The 21,841-nt window shown below is 37.7% G+C and overlaps 1 protein-coding gene across 3 annotated transcripts; it reads left to right on the top strand.

The window, feature by feature from the left end:
- Positions 1 to 1,072: 1,072 nt before the first annotated feature.
- CEP55 (centrosomal protein 55) lies at positions 1,073 to 19,975 on the top strand. Of its 3 annotated transcripts, none has more exons than XM_011361558.2 (9): positions 1,073 to 1,216; positions 1,997 to 2,181; positions 4,050 to 4,325; positions 6,487 to 6,555; positions 13,544 to 13,694; positions 15,046 to 15,356; positions 16,610 to 16,681; positions 17,346 to 17,471; positions 18,834 to 19,975. In XM_011361558.2, exons 2-9 carry the CDS (start codon positions 1,999 to 2,001, stop codon positions 19,032 to 19,034), a joined length of 1,389 nt encoding a protein of 462 aa, XP_011359860.1. In that variant the 5' UTR covers positions 1,073 to 1,216; positions 1,997 to 1,998; the 3' UTR covers positions 19,035 to 19,975. The 3 variants fall into 3 exon arrangements, with proteins under 3 accessions (XP_011359860.1, XP_011359861.1, XP_011359862.1); XM_011361559.2 differs by lacking the exon at positions 1,073 to 1,216 and adding an exon at positions 1,307 to 1,460 and having other exon boundaries at positions 18,834 to 19,040; XM_011361560.2 differs by lacking the exon at positions 1,073 to 1,216 and having other exon boundaries at positions 1,998 to 2,181; positions 4,039 to 4,325.
- Positions 19,976 to 21,841: the final 1,866 nt, after the last annotated feature.

Genomic DNA, 21,841 nt, shown 5'->3' with positions numbered 1-21,841 from the left:
ATTTCACCACAACAGACATGAGAGCGCTCAGTTTTCTTCACCATTCCATCAGAAATGTGAACTCCCTGGAAACAGAGACCAAACTTTTATCTTCTTGCATCATATAAAAAAATTCTTTAAAATTCTCTACAGGTTCTCATCCATTTTATTTAGTAACATGGAAGCTTTTTGTGTAATAATGGCTAACATCAATTTAATTCTCATAAGCACCTTATGAGGTAGGTATTATTATTTGCATCATTTAACAGATCAGGAAACTGAAGATCAGAGAGAGTAAATAACTTATTCAAGATCACGTAGGTAATTAGAGGTAGTCAGGAGTTAAACTCAATCCTAATCTAGAGTTTAACCAGTGTGTCACATTGCTTTCTTAGAATGTTTCGCTATTTTATCCTTTTATCTACTGTTTTAAATCTCTGGTGTTTGTGCTTGGTCTGAAAGGTAGGCCCGGCCAAACACATTCTGTGCTTCTTTAGCAATAAAGTCCTCAAGTGGCTAACCAGAACCTAGACTTGACCGATAGATAGCTCCTAAACCAGAGGGCAGCAACCTCGAGCAAACGCCTCTCTTTGTCTAGGGTTCAAGATATCAGTCTTCAACCTGGGGCCTGCCTGTCAGTTCTCCCACCTGCCACACTCCGGCTTGCTCCATCCCAGACTTTTGTCAGGATAAAGGCTCAGCCCTAGGGGAAGGCAGAGGGGCTGTGCTTCCTTGTGGAACCCACTTTTTCTGTTTTATATAGCGCAGAAACTGGAACTTAAAACTGCGAATTATGCTCAAGGACAGAACGAGTTAGTTCTAGGTCACAGTCACTGTGTTTACCTCATTGAACACAGGAATTTGCTTCATCCCCAAAGCGGATAAACACAAGTTAGCTCCTTACAAAGAAACACCGAGCTTGAAGTCTAAGCCCTGAGAAAAACCAAGAGAAAGCTCCAGAATAGCCTGGTTGCCCGGGGAAGAAGAGGTCCCATCCCCGCCTCCGCCGGTCTAGGTTCCACCCTCATCCTGCATTCAGGTTCCAGGCCCCGCCCCTTAGGGGCCTCACCCAATCGGGGAGCCGCAACCCCACCGCGCGTGCCGCCCCTCCTTCCTGCCGATGCGTCCCCGCCGGCAGTGACGTGCCCCGCCCCGCAGCCGCGGGATTCAAACTCCCGGAAGCGGCGTTGCACCGGCGGTGTGACTGGGCCCACGCGAACGCTGCGCTTTGCCTCAGGTGCTGGCTGTCCTTGGGAAGGGGACCGCGGAGGGTGGCGAGGAGCGGCCAGGGCCCGCAGCCCCGGGGCAGGGCCGGACCGCACCGCGAGGGGGGCGGAGTCAGTGGGCAGATCATGTTGGCTTGGACTTAATCTCTGCCCGCTTTGATTTAAGTCTCTTTGCCTGGCGCTCACTTGGTGCCTGGCACCGGATTCGGCGCCTCAACGACCGTGGTTGTTTCGATCCGGTCTTTCAATTTTGCGGTGGGTGTTACCATCCCCTTAGAGACAGGCGCAGAGAAGCCAGGGTCTTTCGTTAGTACAGCCTTTTTCCGATTACTAAAAGCACTTTCATGTCTATTCCGCAAACGTCTTCATTTTAGAGATGAGGAAAAACGTGCCCCTTTTTGCAGTTTTTCTTTGCCTGTCTCCCCAAATGATATCTTATGTGAGAATATTGTAAGATTTGCTTCCACGTGTAGACGACGTGTCCTGTAAAAGATGCCTTGTGACGTTTGCTGGATAATGTTTCTTTGGTCACCTCTGGTCCAGCATGTTTTAAATCACTTCAGCTAATCCATGAGTATTTTTTAACCATCTGCTGTTAGGCACTGTGGATGAAAAAAATAACTCAGATTCAGTTCACACTTCCTCTTCCATAACCCAGTGGTTTGGCTATATCAGTTTTCAATAGAAAGGTTCTTCTATTTAGCAAATAGGTTATTAGACATCAGACCTGAGATTTGACCTTTTAAACTCACTTATAAAGTATAATTGTATTTTTATTTTTACAATTTCAGAGATGTCTTCCAGAAGTCCCAAAGATTTAATTAAAAGTAAATGGGGATCAAAGCCTAGTAACTCCAAGTCAGAGACTGCATTAGAAAAATTTAGGGGAAAAACTGCAGCCTTACAAGCATCCATGGATGAATTCACAAGTGGAAAAGGAAAGCTGACTGATAAAGAGAGGCACAGACTTTTGGAGGTAAATGGCTTTACAAACCCTTTAAATTGTGGTAAGAGATGAGAAAGTATTTTCCCAATATTGGTATAATGTAGTTTTTCTGTTCATTAAATGTAAAAAATCAAATATCATTTCGAAGTGTTAAATGGAGTTCAGATTTTAACATGAATATTTAAAATTCCACTTTATCATGTGTATTGATAAATATTACTGTGTTCCAAGTAATCTTCGTTTTCAGAATTTTTGAGGTAAAATCATTACATATATTGTCATTTTTTGTTCTGTTACACTATATTTCAGATTCCCTAATTTAAAATTTATTATGGTATAGTCCATAAAGTAGTTAGGAATTTATTAGAACTGGAAGGTTTTAAAAATGTTATCATTAATTTGATTTTAATTTATTTTGTGTAAGTACTTTTATTGTTCATAGTTAGAAAATAAATGACCTTTATTATTTAGTATTATTGGATTTCTTTGAATTCTATTTTATAGGCCCATCATAAAACTGGATGATTTATTATTTTTAACAACACATATTGAGGGAAATGCTTGTTCAAGCATTGAGAAATGATCTATCACCAATTCTTAGACATAAAGATTATTTTGCAATTTGGTGAGGTAAATGCTTGTTCAAGCATTGAGAAATGATCTATCACCAATTCTTAGACATAAAGATTATTTTGCAATTTGGTGAAGGACTCTCATAGCTTCCCTGAAAGATCTCTTTCCAGTTCATTCCACTTTTGATGTCAAATCTCTGTTCCTTTATAATCAATTGAAATTAAACTTTAACTTCTACCCATTTAATTGTGCCCATTAAAGCTATATAGAGCAAGTCTGTTTTTTATCTAAGCGACAGCTTTTCAGATATTAAAGGAAATCTTGCTGCTTCTTTTCTGTGGAACAACCTGTTATTCTTCAACTTTTCTGGCTTATCATCTTGGTCATTTTCCTGAACGCTTGGTAGTGTGTTCATATCCCTTCTGAATTATACACCTCGTACTGTACGCAGTGGCATACACAGATTGAAGTGATACTGTTATTTTCACTGATCTGGATGCTGTATTCCATAAAAGCCTAAAATTGTGTTGGCTTTTTTTTTTTTAAATTGTGTTGGCTTTTTTTTTTATATTACTGCTTTATCTTAAGCTTATAGCTGACTAAAATCCCTTCATCAATTTCACAAAACCATCCCTGTTTTATAATTGAACAACTGCTTCCTCCCATGCAAGTTTTTAGTTTTATGATGTTTTCACCTTGCTAGCATGTAGTCATTCTGTTAACTTCTTTTATTATCTCTATTAGTACTTTCTTATGCCAGAAGCAGTATAACAAGCATGCCTTCTTTATCTTTCAAGTTCTTGAAAATGTTGAGCACTTCTTTGAAGCTTACCTTCTAGATTTAATATCAAATTATTTATTAAGACAAAGTGAGTTAGTGAATGCATTTTTATCCAGCTACGAATGTTCTGTAATTTTAAGGTGTTACTTCAAGGTCATCAGTGAGCATGTGTATCTCTTGTGAGACTCAATTTTAGCCTTTATGATTATTAGAACTGGTGGGATGGAGTGATGATTCTCAGATACTCATGTGAAAGCCACCTTTCTTTCATGGCTGTTGACAGAGTTGGTTTCTCCTTTCTGTGTTTGTGTCCCATTCATTTTATATATATTTTGACTACAGCACTTACCATATTGCATTATGTATTGTTTACCTCCCTGAGCTCTCTGAGCATAAGTTCTTGGCTTCATCTTTTTTTTTTTTTTTTTTTGGCCCTAGTATCTAGTATAATGCTGACTTGATATATAAATGCTGGTTATAGTATACTGTTTACTTTCATGTTTGATCTGGCTTTGCCCTAAGATTCTTCTTAGTTTATATGTAGAAAATTCGAATCCTCGAAGCTGAGAGGGAGAAAAATGCTTATCAACTCACGGAGAAGGACAAAGAAATGCAGAGACTCAGAGACCAGCTGAAAGCCAGATATAGTACTACTGCATTGCTTGAACAGCTGGAAGAGAAAACAAAAGAAGGTGAAAGGAGGGAACAATTGTTGAAATCCTTGTCTGAAGAGACAGATGTATTGAAAAGACAGTTGTCTACTACCACTGCAAGACTTGCTGAACTTGAAAGCAAAGCCAGTACACTTCGTTTATCACAGGTACTAATAATCTCTTTAAACCCAGATATTTTTCCTTTCTGATACAATTGTAATTCTTACAAAGAATGAGCTTGTTAAAACATGCTTGTCAAATGGTGAAACAGTATAGTATACTAACATTACTTTTTTTTTTTTAATAGCCCATAACCCTCTCCCTAAACAAAAATAGTTAATGTGGCTTCTTCAATGCCCCACACCATTGTTTTGCCCAAAGGAATATTCACAATAAAGAATCCACTGTGTATCTAAGATAGCCAAGAAGATTTTGTTGAGCTCTTTTCTCTGTAGTTTGTATATGAAAACAGTGCTTCATTTTTTATTTTTTATATTTGATATCCACAGTTCCAGTAGCAAGTATGCTTTTCCCAATTACATGTACTTTTTCTCCCCCTTTAGTTTTAGAGTCACTAGCGTAGCAGAAAGAGCAAGGATTTGTAGGTAGGCAACCCTAAATTCAGATCTTGGTTCTGCCATTTGCTAGTTATATGACTCTGAACAAATTCTTTAACCTCTCTAGCCTTAGAGACAATGCTAGAATTGTCTCCTAATGCCAGAACTCTCTCCTAAGCCTTAGTGTTCACATTGGGAAAATCAGGATAAGAATACTGGAGATTAAATGTAATAATATATGTAAGTTGCATAGTGCCTGGCACAATAAGTTCTTAATAAATGGTTTCTTATTGATCAGACTTTTGATTCTTTTGGAAATTTGGACATTTGAATAATACTAACACTACAGCTATTAATACCAACCTATGGAAGAAAATCTGTAGCTTTCAGATATAATATCTCAATGTTAAGAGTCTTTGTACTTTATCTCTCTTTCAGGGTGGTCAGAGTGATCAGAGCTACACATTTATGTGTACTCTCATAGATGGATAATTGAGTATTTCTGCAGATGAGTTCAGAAATGTTTAAGTTTTTCTAGAGAATGTCCACAGAGCTGAAACTCATAAAACATTACAGTTAGATCCAAAGTGGGTGATTAAAACCTTTAAAGCTTAAACATTAGTTTCTACACTTTTGAAGATGGAAATGCAAATCTTGGTAGAAAGTATAATTTTAAAAATGTATTATAATAATTGTGTGGGCTATCTACTATTAATACTTATATTAGTCAGCATATCTAATTGCTATAAAAACAGCCTTCAGATCTCTGACTCTTATACAACAAATATTTATTTTTCCCTCATGTCACAGTCTAGTGCAGGTTGGAGTGGAAGGAGGCTTTGTTCTAGAGTTATTCGGAGATCCAAGTTTCTTGCTCCCCTGTCCCTTATGGTGGAGTCCTCCACCAGATCCTCTGTATGCAGCTGTGAGCTAGAGAGAGCATGCAGAGAATTGGGGGAGGCTTTAGAGCCAGGCCTGGATTGGCATATTTCACTTCCGCCACATTCCGTTGGACAGAATTCAGTCTCATGGCCTCATTAACCACAGGGGAGGCTGGGAAACGTACGCCCAGGGAAAAAAGGAAAAGGGGTTTGGTGAACTATCTCTGTCATAGTTTCCGCCTAGAAAACTAAATTGAGAGGGAGAAAGGGCTACATATTAGAATCAGTGTCTAGAGTACCATCAGAGAAAAAAAAAAATATTTTGAGCTTCCTTGCTTGCATTGGAATACACTTTTTCATGTGTTTCATTGGCTAGACTGTGTACCTAACCACCTACTTCTCTTTTTTCCCTATGAGGAAATGAAAAAAAGAAGAGAGAAATTATGTTTTGAGTTCCATATAATCTATATAAACTAATAATAATACTAATACAAATATAATTCTAGAAAATAACTTTTATCTTTTGACAATGTAGTATTTTCCAGATTTCATTTAAATAGTTATTTTTGTTTTATCTGCTTTTGGTGAAAACTGCTGGGCTATTCATGTGCACTGAGGGTTATTCTGGTGATCCTGGGGTCCAGAAGACCTCAGAAGTCAAATTAGATATGAAATCTCAAGGTTTCCAGTCCGCTTAGGACACTTCCAGAAGGTCTTAATTCTCCTCTGATACTGTTCATCTGCATGAGGTTCACCAGCATATACTAGATCTGGATTTGGGGATGCCCCTGTAAAGTTTGCTGTATTATTATTCAACTAAATATAATGAAGAAACTTCTTTTATTAGATTTATAAATTTATGATGTTCACTAATATTGGTTTATTTACAGACTGTAGCTACAAGCTGCTTCAACTCATCAATGAGTAATATTCATGAAATGGAAATACAGCTGAAAGATGTAAGTTCCTTTTCTTTTATTAAGTTATAGATAAAGAGGACTAATTCATTTACTGTTAAATTTCATGGAAATTGACAGCGTTGATGCTATGACTTGAAAAAATCTGTTGAGATGGAGAGCTGAGTGGTTTGAGATTATCTCTCTACGTTGCTACCTTTAGGTCTCTTTCTAGGTGTTCAAGAGGACCAGTTCCTCTAAGCATGGTCCTGTTTGGCTAGAAAGCCCTAGAAATCATCCATCACTACCAGATACCTTAACAGTAACCCTTCTCCACCTAAATCTAATTTGCCCTACCATTTTTTTAAAATTATAATATAATTTAATGTATAAATTCTTTCTGTTTATCTATGTAAGATGTAGTTTGAAATTCTACCATTGGAACCAGGATTTGCTTTCATAGTTTGAAAAGGAAATACATTCTTTGTATACCCAGTACTTCTTTTCTCTAAAATTTGATATGAGGTTATTTTAGATATACGGTAAAGCCGTATTATTTTAAACTTACATCTTAAATGGATTGGTAGATTTCTTTGAGAATTAAATAAATTGAGACCACAGGGACTAATCATAGCGTATTTTTTCAAGTTTTAAGATTACATATACAAACTATGATATTCTTGATTTAATTATTAGGCCAGTGGTAGGTATTTTGATTCCAGAAATATTACTGGCATGTGTCTATCCTGATCTAAGTATGCTCTTAAGATTCCTGTTTTATTTCACCTAGCAAGTATACCTTCAGATTTATTTGATCATCAAAAGAAGAATTTAAAATCCGTGGAGTGTCTGTATAACAGGGTACTACAGTACCCTTATCAAAGTGATTAGAGGTAACTAAAATAAAGAAGAAACATAGTTTTTAAAGAACTATCAAAATAAGTTTTTGTGTGTTGTATATTATCTCCAGCATCTAGAACAGTTGGAAAACAGACTGACTGCAGTCTTGTGGAGTTTCTTGATTTTTACTAGTGTCCTTTTAGCAAAGTACCTGAAGATATATGCTATTTTCTTAAACTCATATGTAATTTTTAGGCTTCTCAGCACTTACTGCTTCAAATATCAACTAAAGTTATTTTTAGATGATTTTTTTTATGAAATTAACTTTAAAATGTTATGCATTTATACCCAATCTTTTTATTCTGTTCTATCTTTCCAGCTTATTTAAGGATTACTTTGTACTTCTCTGCTCTGTTTACCTTCAAATGGTGATCTACAGTCAGCGGAGTCTCTTAGACTCTAATATGCATATGAATCTAGGGGATCCTTATAAAATGCAGATTCTGATTTCCACGGTATAGGTTAGAACCTGAGATTCTGGCTTTCCAACAAGCTCCACCCTCTTCTGCAGCTGTTGCTGCTGCTCCTCCTGCTGGTGGTTCGAGGACCACCCTTTGAGAACTTGTCCCCTTGGAATCTAAGCAAATCTTTTAGATCAGGAGAATTGTATATATAATTGGAGGATTTAGGGAGCAGTGATTGAGAAATCTCACTCCCCATAGTCCACACACTTACATTATTTGTCTTTGATAGCTCAGCAGTTATAGACCCATACCCTTCCTCAAAGCTCCCACAAAACTTCCTGTAGAAGTCTGCCTACCTACTTTAAGAGTCAGTGTTCGTTATGCTAAAAGAAGCCCTGAAAACCTGTTTACCTTTCTTAAGGCCTAGCTGTATCATTCTTCGGCTATCATTTCTGTCTGGCTGACATTTTGAGATAATTACATGGAGTTAATGCTGTGAACATTGTCTGACATCAGCAGCTTTCAAACTAAATCAAACCAAATAGCTAAAGGCAGTTTTCATAGGCATTCTTGTTCTCCATTTTAAGAAATGTGATTTTGAGACATAGACTTTAGGGAAGATAACTGTTTTTAAATTTTTTATTTGGAAAAAAAATCAAATTTATAGAAAAGTTAGAAGAATAAAAATGCTACATAGAACTTTACCAAAATTCAGTCATTGTTAACGTTTTCCCCATTTTGTGCTCTCTCTTTCAATCCCCACTCCCTCACACACATACAATAACACAAAATATTTTTATATGAAACATTTGAGAGTGAGTTGCATATTTCCACAGCCCTTTAAGCCTGTGTACTTCACTGTGCATTCCAAAGAATGAGGATATTTTCTTATATGACTAAAATATAGATAGCAACTTTAATAAATTTAACATGGACACTACTACGTAATCTATCATCCATATTCCAGTTTCGTCAGTTGACCCACATTTTTATTCCTTCAGTAAAGGCCAACATTTTAATCTACATTGAAATTTTTGCTTAAGGAATATTTAATGATTCTTTGTCAAGCCAGTGGCATTTCATGGGGCTTCATTTTTGCCCACATTTGTTCTATATTTCTATTGATAATTTAGATGGAAATGTTAAAATGCATGCCTAATGATTGTATAGATGACATAAAGCTGGGATAATTAATACAATGATGACTAAAGACGCAAAACTAATATCAACATTTACTGATAGCTCTCAAATCCATTTATTGATACTATTAAGAGAAGAAAGCAGATGCATATGGTCAATGAGTAGAAGTGGAAAGTGAAGATGTGTTTACTACTTTATTTAAGTAACATTGCCATCATGTGGCCTTTTGGAATATTGCCTCTCAAATCTTAACACGTAAGCGTGTTTCTCATTCTTAAGTAATATGTGTTTATGGACGGGCTCCTTTAAAAGAAGAAAATTTTCAGGACCATCCAACATTGACTTAAATTATTTATATTGAAATATTTCTTAAATATGGAAAAAAATTGGTATAAAATTAGATATTTTTAGTGTCAAACAGGATTTATAAGTATTTGGTTATATGTGTGCCTTTTGAGTCATAGAATACTACTCTCTTATCAGCTAAATTTGAGTATATAATACAGAGTGAATATATGTATCCTGACTTGATAAGTGAACTCTTAAGCCATGGGAGAACAAATGTTATAACTGTCCAATGGATGCAGAGAGAAAAGTATCTGGTCAAGTGGCTGGTGGGCCCTGGACTAAGTCTTCAATTCCAGAAGTCAGCTCTGTCTTCTTAATCTATTTTCCAGTTCTACAGAAAACAGACATTGAAAATCCTTTAAGCCCCATACCTAGAAGATTTGCTCAGAAGTTTGTAAGATATTCATGAAAGGAGCCTAGCAAAGGTTGGAGGAACTCTCTAGACTTAGAGTTTTCATATATATAGATACTTTTGGACATGCAGCTCAACTGCCTATATTGTTAAAGAATGGAAATTCTTACCTGAAAGAAGATGCCCTTATATGCAACCAAGAACCTCCAGTATGTTCCTTAGCACTTATCTCACCCCTCCAGAGTGAGAGACCAGCTTGTAGGGGAGGGGAGCCCCTCCTTTTACAGTATACCTACAACAAACGTAGGGTGATTCAAAAAGAATCGAACACTTTGGAAAATATATTCCAGTACATGTGTTTTTTTCAGTAAAGTTACACCATGCATCTTTGTTGTTGAGAAGTTTGTGTTTATACCTTCTCTTTCCGGCAGTCCTGAAGATGTAAAATATGTTATACATCCTGGCTGCTATTTCAGCTATTAATATTAATAAATTACAACAGGTCTGGGATTAATTATAACACAGGGGTACATATTAAGAACTTGTAAGATTATAGAAATAGCTGTAAGAAACATCCAAACTTGCAGAGAATTTTTATAAGAGTTTATTTGAACCAAACTGATGACATGCCAAGAAGTAGGATCTCAAATATTCTGGTGATGGACAATTCTGCAGTTTTTTTTTGTACATTTGGAATTGAGGGCAGTAAGGAAGATTACATGAAGGTGGGAGAAAGAAAGTGGGGGAAATATAGTTAGCAAGCTATGTGCTCCCTCAAGGATAGTTATGCCTCTGTGGGGTCTGAAAAAGGGGATTCCTCAGGTATTTCAAAGGTATGTTAACTTAGATGCACAAGATCAATGGACAGCACTTGCTTAAAAACTTTACTAGAGAAGTTATAGGCCTGCGGTGTGACTACCCACCACCACCTGCCCAGTTAGGAATTTATGATCAGATCACTCTTTGAGGTTACTTTAAATCTCTCAAACTTGGCAGATTTATTAGAACCCCTTTTTTCTTTCACAGGTTTTTTATTACATTTTCATTTATTCATTAATGAGTAATATATTTTTTGAAAGTGTTCGATTGTTTGCATCACTCTCAATGTATTATTTTACTGTGTGTAAGGAACTGCTAGATTCTTTCATGCCCTCTCCTCCCTTCCCTTAATACTCTCAAACTTCTGTTTGAGGCTAAAAGGCTTGCTTGGATGCTTACTGATTCTTGCAGCCATCGTTTCCCTACTTTATTTTGTCATTATCATTCACAAACATCAGGCAGCCACTTGCTGTAGAAACAGTGAACACATGCACAGACTATTAAAAAAATTATCTAAACAAGCCCAGGCCCAGCTGTCCAAAGGGCTCGTGATCTAGACAAGATAAGAAGTGCCATCAGGAAATAATCAAGGTCATGAGTATAAGATGCCAAATAGAGTGGATGGACAATAAAAGTACTATTGACTTACAAATGAGAGGGAGCTTGGTCAGGGTGGCTATGGGTGAGGAGGCTTGAAAGATAAGCCTGGACTCACTGGAACTTAGTGAAAAGATGGGATTTAAGTGGGCAGGTGATATAGGAAGGGGTTCTAGGGCACTCCGGACAAAGGGAAGAGTTTAAGCAAGGCACAGAGGGTATGCGTAGCTGTGTAGACAACGAGGCAGTCGTGGAGGAGAGAAAAGCCAGGCTATAACCTGAAGAGACAGGAAAAGGCAGATTGTGGACAATTTTAATGTCAGCCTAAGGGAAGATAGCTTCGGTTTTAGCAAGTTGTGTCTTGAAGCTTTCAAAAATTCTGTTATTAATATAACTAAAATGATTTAGCACTTTGGGGGACCAAGGAAGAGGCTGAAATAAACTTATTAGGAGTAGCTATTTTGCCCCCAAATATAGAGTGATCATCATATTAATTAACCTAAAGCTTTTGGTAATGGCCTGCATCTCCTCTTAACTTTCTCAATGGAGAAAATCACTCTGCAACTGACAGTTTCTATTGTTAAGCAAAAAATAAATGGACACATTTTTTTTCTTTTGTCTCTTAATCCAGAAACAATCAGGGTCTACTAAGATCCAGTGGTGAATCATTGCTTAAGTAGGCATTCCTGTGGGGGCAGACAAGTCATAGCCTGGGTAGCAGGTGTGGAGGACTCAGTACAAATGAGCTTGGCCATCGTGAAGGGGTGTTAACATTACTTTACATTCCTCCTAGGATGCTTTATCCATAACATTTTACTCATGTGACATCAGGTTTAGAAGTGGATGTCCTCTCTACACAAATGATCGTTGAGATTTATTTCCCAAGCCTCTCGGGTACATAGAATGAGAGGGCAGCAGTCCCATCCTCTTGGACTGAACACCTAGATTGGAGAGGACAGAGGAGTTATAATATCATTGCATGTTGTTGCCATATAGAATTTCTCGGCTTTTTTCTCTAGCACCAGCAGATGACTCATTGTCTTTGCTGGCTTTCAACTCAAATCTTTGCCCCACTTTCAGTAACAAAATGGCCACCTCCTCTGGCAAAACTAGGGTTTAGTGGGGAAAGGAAAGGGTTAGTGTACGATTGCTGGGGATACCAAGCTATCCTGGTAGACTCATTTGGCTTTGCCTTTTACTGGATTTCCAAGGATTCAGTGATTAAGAACAGTGAGAGTTAGAATCAGAGGATCTGTGAATTTGTCCTAGTTAACAACAATAAACCACTTCATAAATCTACATACCTTCATATATTCCACTTGGTTTTATTCACTAAAGTTAATGTAGCTGCTTACATGAATATTTGCTAACGTCTTGCCAAATATCAGGTGGTTTGATCCACAGGAAATATACATGTAATTTTATAAGATTTTCAAATTTATGCTAGGTGTCCTGGTAAAACTATAGAGTATATCTAGTTTCTTGAGGGAAAGATGTAACTGAAGTGAAAACCAATATTAGCAGTAACAGTAAAGTGAATCAATTCCCTTTTACTAGCTAACTTAACAGATATTGTTTATTTTATTGATATTATCCCACCATCCAAATAATTTTGTGAGTATATATTGTATATAAAAACTAGGAATCCTTTCAGAATAGCATGGTCTGCCACTTCAAGGAGCGTACTATCTATTTGAGAGAGGCAGCAAACACAGGTAAAAAGCTGAAGATGGTAAAATAATTTTTAAACATGTAGACATATATGTAACAACTGAGGTCATAAGCCTTTATACAAAGCAGGTGAATGAGCTCAGTTTGGATTTTTAATTGAGTTCTGAAAGCTATAAAGGATGAAAATTGGTGATGAAGGGGAAATAAAAAGAAAACTGGAAATAAAGGGAGGGGGTAGCTATTTAAACTGGAAATAAAGGGAGGGGGTAGCTATTCTTTGGGATGGAGTCAGCAGTGCCAACAGTTTATTTGGGAGCAACATCTGTGAAAGGAAAAGGAAGGCAGCAGGATTGGGCAGGGGCACCGTCAGACCAGGATGCAAGCCTGTCAGAGTCTCCTGTCAGGTTTGGGAAGCTCCTGAACAGAGTTGTATCGGGCAGAAATAGCTCGTTCTTAAAGGGTTTCTGAGCAGGGCATTTCCACCTCTGCCACAAAGGCTTTCTACTTTACGGGCAATGACATGGACACAGACACCAAGCAAGTTGTGTAGAGGAGATAGCAGATGAGTAAACTTAACCTCATGTGAACACGACTTTGCCATGTTGTTAGATATTCTGAAGATGCGTGATGTTAGAATGTATTTCTGTATCATAAGCCATACAACGGTTGCCTAGAATTATTGTGTTACATGAGCCATAGAGTTTTTATGTGCTAGAAAAGAGTACATCATTTGGGCTCCCTTGCCCATTTTAAGATTTTGCTTTTTTATTTTTATTATTATATTTGTTTATTATTGACTTTCTTACATTTTCACATTGAGGCTCTGGAGAAAAATCAGCAATGGCTTGTGTATGATCAGCAGCGGGAGGTCTACGTAAAAGGACTTTTAGCAAAGATCTATGAATTGGAACAGAAATCAGAAACAGCTGCTCATTCGCTCTCACAGCAGACAAAAAAGACTGAATCAGAAGGTACTGGTATAAAAATACTCTTTGGGGGTAGGTCTGCCTGACATTTTCCAAAAGGAGAAATTGCTCAAATTTAGATTTTTGTAGATATGCGTTAGGAAGTGAAATAAGAGCCAGTCTTCTAGCCTTGAAGAAATACCATTTGAGCAAGTTTGTTCTATTTCCCATTGTTTTCTGATAAGAGAGCATAAGGTACAGGGTACAAGGGCTCTCTGGCAATTCTGAACGAAGGCACAGTACAGGGATTTTCTCCACCGTACATGTCCTCCCCCTCCTTCAAAGCCCTTCTCTAACCTTATTCCCCCCAGAGCTGGCACCGTCACCAATTTTCATTTTACTCTGTTTCCCTTCAGCATTTATTCTTGAATCCCAATCATTCTTGTAGATGATTTTTCAGTCATTTGAATCTCACCATAGAATTGAAGTTTCATAGGAATGAGGCTGGGTTTTTTTCTTTTTGTTTTTGTTTTGCCACGAGCTTTCTTTACAATATCCCCAACACTGGTCTCAGTTGAGTCTCACAAGAACCTTAAGAGGTGGGGCAGAAGGGTCATCATTCCCACTTTATGGATGAGGACTCGGTTCAGCAGTTCCAGATGACAAGCTAAGAAGAAAAACTCCATGCAAAGGCCGCACGAAATGACTGACAGCCCTAATGGGACTGAAGCCTCGAATTATATACAGCAGAGGCTAAAGAAAGGCAAGCAAGGCTCACAATCTTGGAGTTTCACATGTGAATATTTAAAATGAAGCTAATGCTAAAACGAAAACATAAAAGGAATGTCTCTAGGGATAATTCAAAGCTGTTTATCCCTAAGAGGACAAAATTACTGCTGTAATGCCTTTATAAGTTTACTACACATGAAAGTAGGATTTTAGTTATAGGCTAAGTCTACTTTTTACTTTAGTAATATATGTGTGTGTTATAAGTGCTTGATACAATAATTTAATAGTAGTGCAAAAGGGCACTGTTCTACCTTTCCCATCCCATCCTAATCTCTTTCCTCCTCCCATCAGGGCAGCTGCTGTTAACATTTCTGTTTTTTAATTTGGGTTGTTACCACATCTGTAAATAATGAACTTAAATTTCTGTTTGTCGATCTGTCTTTAGACATTAGTGACTTCCCTCCCCAAAGAACTGTTTTTAGTTCTTCTAGTTATTAGTGTTTTAATTTCAGATAATGTACCTGAATTTCTTGTTTCGTTTCATGAAATATCAACCCTATCTCTTGACCTTTCATTTTGTAAAATCAGGAAATAATGGGATCTTGTTTATAGAAACAGGTTTGTGTTTATCTTTTCAGAATATTCTCTATTTAATAAAGTGAGTTGTGCCTTCCTGTGTTCGTCATAGGTCTTCAAGAAGAAAAGCAGAAATATTACAACCATCTCTTGGCAAATGCAAAAAAAGATCTTGAGGTTGAACGACAAACCATAACTCAGTTGAATTTTGAACTTAATGAATTTCGAAGAAAATATGAAGAAACCCAAAAAGAAGTTCAAGATTTAAATAAACTGTTGTGTTCACAGAGAAAGGCAGATGTACAACATCTGGAAGATGATAGGCATAAAACAGAGAAAATACAAAGGCTCAAGGAGGAGAATGATGTTGCTAGGGAAAAACTTGAAGAGGAGAAGAAGAGATCTAAGGAGCTCTTATCTCAGGTGAGCCTAAGCAATAAGGGTTTCCTGATTCATAATTCATTTTTTTTATTGTACTTACAGAAAGTATCTGAGACTATTTTAACCACTAGGAAACAGCAAAGAACAAAACAAATTCCTGACCCCTTCATGGGTGTTCATGTTCAGAAAGAAAACAGACCATAAACAGGTAAACTAAATAAAACAATAATATGACAAAGAGAAATTGGGGGTCAGTGGAGGCCTCACTGAGGAGATGGTATATGGACAAGGATCTGATGACAAGAAGGAACCAGCAAGATTGAGTGACTTTGGGAATTCTCTCCAGCCAGAGGAAATCACATACACTTTAAAGAGTCTGAGAGAGAAGGGGGTAAGTATGTGTGAGAAGCCAAAAGATGTGAAGTAAAGAGGGAAATCAAAGCTGATACCTAGGCGGGCTCCTTGACTGTGATACAGTGCCCAAGTTCATGTGGCACTGTCCATGTTCTCATACTCACAGCTTTATGCCAGGATGTCTTAGTAATGTTGAAGTTATTGAGTTAGGATTATTAGAGTTGAATAGTACTTCGACAGAAACTCATTAATTTAAATTTTGCTTGACAGCGTGGAATGGAAAGAACAGTATTTGTAGTCATACCTCGTCTCTAGTCCAGGATGTGTGGCCTTAGGAAAATCACCTAACTCTTCTGACTTACAGGTTAATCATGTATTAATAATAATTACCACTTCTTGCCTCATAGGGTTTTTGCGAGGGTCAATTGAGAGAATGTAAAAGAACTTTGTAAACTAAAGTGACAGGTAAATATTTGTGATTGCTACTATTAGAATAGTAATTTTGAAAATCTTCTGAAAGTTGAGAGAAGGGAAAAAAATAGTCTTTTGCCTTCTTAATCTTTACTACCCTCACTGCTGCCTACAGGTGCAAGCAATGATATTTATGAAAGCAGAAATGATTGAGAATTTTATTCCAACTCTGGCCATGAAGGAGAGGCACTGCCAGCTTTGTTATCCTACTCAGAAATATTAGTAGATTAGATGTCAGACCTCCAAGAAAGTGGGTATGGCCACTGCAGAATTCTGTGCTGTTTATCAGTTTTCAGTCTGTGCCTTGGGGAGCTCTCAGCCATGTAGCCATTAAACAACCAGCTAGAATGACTCACTCAGACTAGCAGGTGGTGTTGTGGTTAGAGATGTGAGACTTGTGAGCTGTTCATGCATCCAGGTCAAGCAATAAAAGGTCAGATGTGGCAACATTGTCTGTTTATGCCCTACAGGTCCAGTTTCTTTACACATCTCTGTTAAAGCAGCAAGAGGAACAAACAAGAGTAGCTCTGTTGGAACAACAGGTACTCATTGGGATTGCTTCAACATTCAGTTTAACCCCTTAGAAAATGGAATTTTTCCTCATGTTTACGCTATTCTATGAAGAACCATTTGAAAGTTGTGAAAAATGTTTTTTAAAAACCTTATCTGGGATACCCCAGATAAGGTGCTTGTTCCTGTTGTTGGGCTAAAACAGATTCTCTGAGGTGAGATGGCAGTTTTCCAGATGGGTAGATGTTTGCCTTAACAAATTTTATTCTTGCCTTAACAAATTTTATTCTTCCTCAAATATCTTTGCTACTCTAGCCTAACAGGAACTCCCTAAGAGGTGTGCCTTATAACTTCAAGCAGAACTCAGAGAGACACCATTTGTTCTCAGAATACAGACCAGAGATTTTTAGTATATTCCAAACCAGGGAATATCCATCTCTTTCTTTCCTTTCCCCCACTTCTCCATTAAAAAAGGAGGAGGTACCTATACCTCAAGCATTGGCTTTGCTCCTTGGATCAACTAAATCCTTAACCATAGGCTTCTTTATTTATCAATATCTCACTGCTCAGATGAATTTTTGCTCTGATGGTACAACAGATGTTTGCTTCTAGTGCTAATTAAGAAATGTAAGCGTCCAGTCAAGAGAACGACAGTTTATACTGGCTGTAATTGTCTTGTTCTGGGCATTTCTCCAGATGCAGGCATGTACTTTAGACTTTGAAAATGAAAAACTTGACCGTCAAAATATGCAGCATCAATTGCATGTAATTCTTAAGGAACTCCGAAAAGCAAGAAATCAAATCACCCAGTTGGAATCCTTGGTGAGTCTGGAATGGTTAAACTACAACTTATTTTCTTCTTTCTCTTTCTGCTATTTTTCCATTTATATATCAAGCCACTTCCGAAACTAGGAGGATAAGTTTAAAGAACGGCTGTTTCTCAGATCAGTAGGCAGAGCCCCTGCGTCATTTGAGTCAACTGCCCTTAGAGCATGAGTTCAGAGCACTAGAAAGAGGGACATTCTGTGCCTCTTGGTAATGATTATATTACGGGTACTTGGGATCACCCCCACCCACTCCGGGCGGACCCTGTGATTCTAGAGATACTAAAGAGAGCCTGGCTTAGGGGAATGAGGGGGTGAGGGAAGGCAATTGTAAGTCCTGAATGAAAATTGTGTGTTTCTTTTTAAAAAGAAAAAAAAATTCTGTTTTTAGGGATAATGGACTATTACTGTTAATACACTGTTTAGGCATGTTGAGTTAAAGAACATTTTGTGGGTTACCCTGAACACATAATCTTTTAAAACATAAATCTTTTAAATAACATCATTTCTATGAAGAAATGGTTTTTTACTTACCTATTTTCATCTTAGTAATAAGCTTTTGGACCAAACCTGTTGGGGTCTGTATTTGTGAATCCCACTAGTGCATAGTTTATCTATCATCCTAGTACTGCAGAGTATTTGCAGATGGTGAAATGTTACAAATAGAATTCCTCAATTTTTAGAAGAAAACAATTGTTTTAAAAACATCATTTGTAACTTCCTTATGATTAAAAGACAGAATATATTTTTTGGCTCTATTTTTTAGTATGTTATTGATTTTGACCATTTATAATATTTGAAATTGGAATTTATAATTCATTTCTGTTAATGACTGTTTTCGAAAGTATAAGAATCCAGAGTGTATACAAAAGAATCCATACTTCCCCTGTACTTTTCTTTGTGCTCCCGCTATCCACCATCTTCCGAGTATGCCGTAAAATATTCATTTTTAAGCTTTACTGACTATTCTAGATTTCTCAGAAAACATGCAAAAGGAAATTCTCAAAGGTATTATACAATATCTTAGTCATTTCTGTGGACCGCCTGTTTGTTCTGCTAAAATTCTGTACTACTTTTAATTCCATGTAGTTCTTTATTGTTGAAGTGCCCCTCTTTTACAAGACTAGCGAATTTTGTCAGCCTTGCACACAGGCCTACCTTTAAATTTGATATTAATACCCAACCCCAGTCCTTCCTGGGTAATTTATAACCACCTCGTTTGTTACCACCATAATACCAATGAGCAGAGATTCAAAAGAAAATCTGTCAGCAGGGCTGAAGTTGGACCATCTTTGGAGCAGTACAACTATTGAACAGTAGGCCTATATACAGACAGTGTTCATTTGACATTTTTTTTCAGAAGCAACTTCGTGAGCTTGCCTTCACAGAGCCGTTAGTCACTTTCCAAGGAGAGGCTGAAAACAAAGGAAAAGTTGCCTCACCAAAAAGTCCCACAGCTGCACTGAATGAAAGCCTGGTGGAATGTCCCAAGTGCAATATCCAGTATCCAGCCACTGAACATCGAGACCTACTAGTCCATGTCGAATATTGTTCAAAGTAGCAATATAATTGTCCTTTGTCTTGTGTCAAAAGATTTAATACTGTATTTTATATTAGTAGATATTTTGAATTCCTTATTTCACCTCATATGAGAAACTGCCTATCTACCTTTGAGACTCCGGCATAGAAGTGAATCACTGTATTTTTTCGCTGCTTTGCACTTCCCTTGGCATTGATACCTCCATGAGATGGTTCATCTTCAGGCTTCAGCGACAGAATGTGTGAGCAGCGTGTGCCGACAGGACTTCCATTTTGCACTGTTGAAGTACTTGATGGGGAAAAGATAAGTTCAGGTTGTTATTGTTTGTGGGTTAAATCTATGACACCAGCAAGCAAATATTTTGTGTTTTGTGGGTTTTTAAAAATCATAGGTAATTAACCGAGTATCTTACTGTCTGAGCATATTTTTTTATCCAAGCACTTGGTATACCTACAATATACCTACAATTGAGTCCATCGTTAAAAGATGGTGATTTTTAAAAAATTTTTTCCATGCTACTATAGAGCGGTTCTTAGAAAAGTTGGCAATTTTCTTGCTCTTTATTGCTGCTTGTTGTTGAAACTGTAAACCTAGCTGTGTTCTAAGCACAAAGCAGATTCCGCCTAAGGAATACTCCTAAGCCACACACCATGTTTTCTCTTGTATTAACTGGCTACAACTTCAACTTGGATTTCATTAGCACATGTTGGTCAGCTAAAATTGTTAAAATGGATTTTAACAAAATCATCTCGTCCTCTTGTTTTAATTTGCAGATATTTTATTTATTTCATCACTCTAAAAGCTGAGCAATGTAATGAGCAGATATTTGCATATCTGAATATCTGTTTTTATACGTGTGTGTAAACCAAAATTTTTTTTATTCAGGTTTTCTAAAATGCTTAACACTGAGCTACTGTTAGTAATATAAAGGAGAAAAGAATAAAATTATTTAATAAGTTTTACTGTGTCTAGCATACATGTACATAGAGGTATTCTAAGATTTCTGCCCTGAGAGGAGTGCCAGAGGATTGCAGGTTAATGCACGGTGTAAAATAAAGTAGTTAAGAATACATCAGAACCAAAAACTATATGAAGCTCAGAAAGGTTAAGCAAAATCCCCACAATAATTAAAAAAAACATTCTTAGGTTTCAAACTCCAAGTCAACTACAATGCCCAGGTTCTCCCCACTATGCCAGAATCCCTTATGAATTCTCCAAACTCAGTGTACTTAAGCGATATCATAGCTGGAGTCATGGGATGTTTTTTGAGTTAGAAAAAACAGAACACACTTCCTGGTCTCTTCCATCCCTCTGGTCTGAGAAGTTCTGCCTTGTCAAACCCCTCCGCCTGGTCCATGGACCCCTATGCTCGTTCTCTAACATCTTTAATTTCACCTCCAAACATGTACTAAATGCCAAATACGTGCATTTAATTAGTGACACAGTGATAAAATGCAGTTTCGTAGAAGAGACCAACATCTAAACAGATAAATATAATACACTGTAGGGGCTACTATAATGAAGTTACATGTAGGGTAGAGGAGTTTAAACCCTACTTTATTTTAATATACACTGAAGGTCTGACTCTTCAAAGATACAAATCTTATACTAAGATAAAAAAAGAAGTAGGAAGAAGCAATAGTAATGCAAGAAGAGTGAAGTGGAGCCACTCGTAAGGGAAGCCCCACAGCAGGCCATGGAGCACTTCTGCGTTTCAGCCCTGATTTGGTGCTGAGTGTTGTAGGTGTTAGTACAGAGAAACAATCCTCTACACCATTCGCATGACTTAAAAATACAGCTGACCCTCAAGAGAAACACCACTGCAGTGATCCTGGTACGAAAACTATGGATTGCTCTGTGAGCCATCACAGAGAAGAAACCGTGTATGTAAATGTTCGTAGCCTCAACGACATCTTTGTCATAAACAGCAATGACTTCCACTCTGCTGGTTTCCTAATGGCCTTAGACATAGGTAAAAAACGTCACCTACAGAATCATGTTCGTAATTTTCAAGTGCAGGCAAAGCCACGCTCTCCCAATTCGAAGCTCTCTGCTCTGGCTTATCCCAGAGCAAAGTTTAGAGTCAGGGAAGCCAACTCAAAAGCCTCTTGACACTGGCCAGCTGGACTGTGGGGGCTGGCAAATGTGTGTCTTCACCCAAAGGGGGCGCAGCTGCTCCTCTCCAGCCAGTATCCTAATGCAGATGTGGGTCCAGAGTGGCTAATCTTTCAGATTTTCCAAAAGAAATTTAGAATTTTAAAATGTAGAAATTTTCAACTTTTACATGTTGGGGCAAAAAATTTAACACTGGGCCAAACTCATTTCCAGTTTGTAACCTTTTTGTAGTATTTAAGGCAAAAGAGGGTGGCTAAATCAGCCTGAGATGGGCAGGAGACCAGGCGCTGCCTTAGGGCTGATGTCTTCTCAAATCCAGTTGAATCAAACAGACACTGAGGGACACAGTGACTATGGCCCTTCAACCTGCCATCTGGCTTTCTTGGCTGTTTTACCAAACAAAACTTGCTGACTGCCAGCATTTCCTTGCTATGCTCTGCTCTCCAAACCCGACATCTGAGGGAATGTCAGAGCTGGAAGGGAACTAGGAGGTCATCTACTCCAGGGTCTTTGGTCTAGGACATCCCTTCACACTTGGAGCATATAAAAAATGTTGATTCCTTGGCCTCAGATCTCCTAAAGCAGAATGTTGGGTGGGGAGCATGAAATATGCATTATTAACGAGCTCTTCGAGGCATTCTGGCATTTTACTGAAGATCGATACCCGCCAAGCTAGTCCAACCTTGACTTCCTGATAGAACAGAGTCCCAGAG

This window comes from Pteropus vampyrus, unplaced genomic scaffold, assembly GCF_000151845.1.
Source record: "Pteropus vampyrus isolate Shadow unplaced genomic scaffold, Pvam_2.0 Scaffold68, whole genome shotgun sequence".
NCBI classification, from domain to species: domain Eukaryota; kingdom Metazoa; phylum Chordata; class Mammalia; order Chiroptera; family Pteropodidae; genus Pteropus; species Pteropus vampyrus.
This window is presented reverse-complemented; position numbering and strand designations above follow the sequence as displayed.